General features: G+C 26.0%; 1 protein-coding gene across 1 annotated transcript in view; it reads right to left on the reverse strand.

Annotated features, from left to right (window-relative positions):
* LOC108688766 overlaps positions 1-5,817 on the reverse strand; it is a 33,127-nt gene that overhangs the window by 7,660 nt on the left and 19,650 nt on the right. Inside the window, exons 2-4 of the mRNA XM_018195156.1 lie at positions 5,152-5,259; positions 3,946-4,110; positions 2,082-2,179 (exon numbers count right to left, since the gene is read on the reverse strand). Coding sequence (XP_018050645.1) covers positions 2,082-2,179; positions 3,946-4,110; positions 5,152-5,259 — 371 coding nt within the window. The remainder of the gene's footprint in view (positions 1-2,081; positions 2,180-3,945; positions 4,111-5,151; positions 5,260-5,817) is intronic.

The following is a 5,817-nucleotide window of genomic DNA, read 5'->3' on the forward strand; positions in this document are numbered from 1 at the left end:
TATATATATATATACAGGATATCCCATTTTAATCAATGCTTTTGAATTTCTGAACTATGCAAAATATCGAAATCCTATTTTTATGATGTTGCGTATCGAGGAGGACATATTTTGATTAACAAGATCTGACCTGGGTAGAAGTATTAAGATCAACTTCATTTTTGTAAATGGAAATCTAATTTTTTGAACACTTACGATGTCTAAGATTTGGAAATTATTCGGGATCAAGACCTTGACAATACATGTTAAGGTCAAGATCATCGGAACGAGTTCTCTCGGAATATTTACCAAATCAATTTTTTCGAAAATTAATTTATTATTATTTATTCTCCTTTAGGTAACTTTTGTTCAAAATATTTTCAGATAACTTTTGTTTTTTTAAACATTTTTTTTTAAAAACTATTTCCTTTTATTTGAAAATATATATAGATATAGAAAATATATATATTGATATAGATTAAGATATGGTACAATTTTGAATTCGAAAAAGTTTGATTGCATTAGTTGAAATTGTAGTAAAAATGAATAAATCACAGAATTTTCTGGTTGAATCTATTATAACTTTAGTTGAGATAATCATAATTCTAATTGATATGATCAAAATTTTTCGGTTCATTTATTTTCAATCAGAAAGTTTTTGGCGTGGTATATAATTCTGAACAAACTAGGATTTGAATCCAATTTCGAAGTTCAAGTTTAATTTTTTCCTTTTAACATGACACATTTCCGCCAAGTGACATGCTGGTAGCGATAATTAAATTATTTAAAAAATGTTTATAAGACGAAACAATTTTCGATAATAATTTATTCGTATAAAACTCGGGCAGATCATATCAGAACTATTGTCAAATATGCCCAAAATTATCGGATTGACACGTTTCCGTGGAGTTTGAATATTCTAACCTGTGTAAAATTATTAATTGTGCGAATTTTGTCCTGAAATGTCACATTATAATCAATCTAGCTTAAAAGAAACGAGAATACTTGTCAGATGTTGTAATATTCGATGGTACTTTAGAGGAAGTTATGCCGTGCTGAAACGTGAAGTTAGCACGGTATAAGTTCTTTCACCTTCTTTATTTTTTAATATTAAAAATGCAGAACATTTTGTTATTTTTGAAAGAACAGTAAAACAATGGAAAGTGCTACCGAAATCATTATTTTTAGAAAATTAATAAAATGCCATGCTAATTTCACATGGATAATTTGAATATCTTAATATTAATACCAAATGTGCATGAAGTACGGATGTAAATCAAACAAGTTCAGAATATATATACTGCTTCTGCGTGCAACAGGTTCGGGGATTAGTGTTAACGTCAGCGAACAACGTGTTTTAACGGTATCAAGTATAAGAAATTAGAAACTTGAAAATGGATACATAACACATTCTATTGAAAATTATCTCGTTTGTTAACAGCATCGCGTTAACTCGAAGGTCACTATTAGAGAGAAGTCAATAAGGAAATAACATGCACATATATTGAAAATATTAGCAAGTAAATGTTGAAAAAATTAGAGTAGAAAAGTTGTCACATATTTAAAGCATAAAATGCAAATTTAATTAAATTAACAACAAAATTATCTAGTTACACTAATAGTTACATTAATAGTTACACACATAGTTACACTAATGGGATTCGACTAACACGAATAAAAACATGTCACAGAAATATTATTATTTTAATCAGAATTTCTATAACTTTTCTCATCATTACAAAAAAAAAACAAAAATTCAAAATACAAAATTCAAAAATAAAAAAATTGTTTTTCGTTGTATAGTTGAAGTTATTTTCGTTAAAACTTACAATGTTTATAAAATTGGTTATTTATTTTAACTCATCATTAATATTATATCTCTTATTTAATATATCCTATTATTAACCTATTATTTCCTATATAATAATAGCATAATGTAATTACAATACTTCAATATTCGACATAATAAATAAATCTATATTTGTTGATTTCTTTTATTTAAAAAAAAAGAAGATATAAAAGAAAAAGTTATTTTCAGCTAAAAAATGCGAGAAATTAAAGAAAAAAGAATAATACATTTTTGTCGCATCATTATACTTTACCTGCATATAAAAAGCTTCTCCTCTTGTGATGACAAAACTATTAGCTCGATCATCTGTTTGCAGAGCAAAGAGGCTCGCTGCTACAATCGATAATGCCGCTGAAAAGAGAAATTAAACAAATCGATTTACAAAATTTTCAGTTTTCAATCTTATTCAGACAATTAAAATTGTATACAATATTAAATTTTACAATTTCATATTTCAATGCAATATTATAATGCAATTCATTATATTATTGTTAGATATTAAAAAACATGTGCAAAAATTATATGAATAAGAAAGAGTCAAATATGCGTGCGCATTGGTGAAATACACTGAAAAAATGTACTAAATCTTATTATATATATATTTTTTAAACAGTACCAATTAAATATTTACTTACAATAAATAAATATTTACTCAATAAAAAATTATAAGTCAATTAACGATTCCTATAACAAATATTAATGAACATTTACATTTAATAAATATTCATTTAGTATCGTTCAAATTCTTATTTATTAAACTTATATATATAGTATATTTTTAATATTCAATTTTCAATCAACTAATTTTATTTCTTAACTTATGAAAAGTCAGTTATATAGTCAACACAAGAATAAAAGAGATTACGCGCTACTGTCGCAGCGCATTATAATATTGCTTTAATATAAGATAATTGCTAAAAAAAATTGCTTGCTAATATAAGATAATCTTTCGTAGACAAACACACACATTCAATGCCTCGTACAAGGGCTCGCACATAAATCAGTAAATAGACGAGCGTGAGCAAGCGATAATTCTAATATATTATACGCCCGTAATATATATATTAAATATATTAAATATATATATATTAAAAATATGCGACGCACCAATAGAAAGAACACCAATAGAAAGAATTTCTAAAATACTTTAATATAATTCGGATATTTTATATACTTTTAAAGTTTCAAATTTCCATGACGACTATTATGCAATGAGTACTAAATAAATACACATAAAGTAGAAATACGTAATCTTAATATCAGATGTGAATATACAATTATACACTATACATTAAAATTGGACTATAAAATAATTTAAATATATATATATATATTCCCTAAATAATAGACGGTGATAAGTCTGTAATATACAGATAACGTATGTATGTAGGTATTGAACGAGAGTATATTATATTAGAAGTAGATATAATTAAGAAAGAAAGAAAAGCTAAGAAAGCGAAAAGAAATAAAATGAAATAAGATAAGTAAAAAAGCGAAAAGGTTACTTTTAACCAGAAAAGTAGAGAAATAAAGGGATAAGTACAAATTTTTTTTTTTAATTTTATAATAATATATGTGCGATAGCTTGCGGACGAGATATGGATGTATGAATGAGTTAAGAATTTTATGTAAATCAAATCCCCTTCTTGGCTGTAAATACGCTGAAGTGTAATAAATTCTATTTTACATATTCCCTATATTCAAAAATAAGAAAAATTTTGGCTAATCAAAATCGACACTAACAGTGTGCAAATATTTTAGTAAACAATATTTAATATTAAACCATTTAAGGTATTTCTTCAAAAATATTTAACAATTAGTCATCATAAAAAAAAAATACGTTTCAGTTAATTAATCATCTTCAGCAGAAAACAAAGCTCAAAATTTTACTTCAAATTCATAACTTTATTTTATTTTTTTCATAAGTAAATATAATTTTGATTACTTATGTAATTAAATATGGTTTTACATTCGTAAATTAGCTAAGCAAAATATTCAAATTGTTTTGAAAGTTTTCTTTTCCCTTCTCCCTCTCTCTCTCTCTCTCTCTCTCTCTCTCTCTCTCTCTCTCTCTCTCTTCATTTACAAATATATTACAACAATTAATTTATACTCACTTGCTAATGTAGCAAGAGCGACTTTGCCTATTAAGGCAGTACTGTACGAAATTACAACTCGCTTCGCAGAAGAGGCCATCGCTAATTGAAGCACAGCCAAAGCGACCAGAATCCCCAAAAGGGCAGAAGCGGCAGCGGCAGCTAATCCCGCCACCCACACAGCCACTGGAAATAAAGGAAAAATTTCGTCGTAATTCTATTGCATTATAATGTAATCCTGTATGGAACTTTCTATAGTCGTAGGAATTTTTGGCGTTGCGTAATTATACAACTTGCTCTTTTTCACATGCAACATTTTTTATGATTGGAGAAATGATAAAAGAATAAAGAGAATAATTTATCATAGGATTTTCACTAATGTTAACAACTCACACAATATATAAATTTTTTGTGAATTTTGTTAAAAAATTAAACAAAGCTGTTATATTGATCAGATATATAACGTAAATAATTGTTATGCAATATTTAAAATCATTTAATATTAAAATTGTAATTGATTCAACATACATTTAACTTTTAATTAAAAACCGTAATATTTCATGGCTTTATTTAAACCATTTAAATTTACGGAAAAATTGAAAAATATACAAAAATACGCTCGTCTAATTTGACCATACTAAATGTTAATTTAATGTCGCAATTTATCTTTCTTGTTAATTTTCTATGCAGAATGTTTATAAGAATCGATATTATTCAAGATCTCATAATATGGAACTATTATTCTCAATATAAAACAACCAATTACAGTCAAAGTTGGATGTTTCAAATATTACATTATTATATATTTATTAAATAAATTTATTTCAGACATAATTGCGCGTTGATAACTTTCGGACTTTCAACCTGAATACAATCAATCTGAAATATTAATAATTTCTCCTTAAATTAAATTAGAAAATATATAATGAACTTATTGCGAAAAATATTACCTCATCTCAGGAATCGAACCTGAGACTTTCCGGGACAGGTGTCTTAGCCCTCTCGATCACTTAGGCTTCGGAAATATTCCTCGCAATAATTGATATGTATAGAGAGAATGCTTTAAACGATAGAGAGAACGCTTTACGGTAATTACTATTACTATCAAAATCAGAATTTTGACCGTCAACAAAAATTTTGTAGAAAAATGATATCATTCTGGCAGCTGAAGAGTGGCATTATAAAAGTATCAGCAATTTTTATAATCATACATAAAATAAAACTTACACACTGGTTGGAACCTGGAGACACTTTGGCCGCACCACTCACGTCCATAAAGAAGAAGTTTACATTGTCTCCATGGTCCGAAGTAACCCTTCTCCGCGGCTGTTCCACCTGTAACGATATAATAAATAAGAAAAATTAGATATAAAAATTTTATTTTTTTCTCTTGTGAAAAACACGGTAAAAACTAGTATAAATTCATCTGCAATTTTATCGAAACAAGCTAACAATCAATAAAATAGTACGACCTACATCAAGTAATTCTAGAATGCATAATTTAGTACGTCAATTTTATTCAACGCTATTTGAATTGTAAATTATAGAGTAATTAGAATGATAAATTAATATATAATCATTCTATAAAAATAAAAAAAATATAAAAAGTAAATTAAAATAATAAATAATAATACATATACACTTACTAACAAAAGTTAAGAAGGTTAAAATATTTTTTTAAGAAATATATTTTTTTATTTTCTGAGATATATATGTTAGAAATTAAAAAAATGTAAAACAATATCATTTTTTACGTTAGATAATTGTAAACGTTCTTTTAAATATATTTTTACAAACACTAGAATCAGTATCAAATTTAATAAATACAACACTACTAAAAAACTAGCAGAAGAACAGTTACAATTATTATTAAAAATTACAATTATTCTTAAA

Source organism: Atta colombica, unplaced genomic scaffold (assembly GCF_001594045.1).
Source record: "Atta colombica isolate Treedump-2 unplaced genomic scaffold, Acol1.0 scaffold238, whole genome shotgun sequence".
In the NCBI taxonomy this organism is placed as follows: Eukaryota; Metazoa; Arthropoda; class Insecta; order Hymenoptera; family Formicidae; genus Atta; species Atta colombica.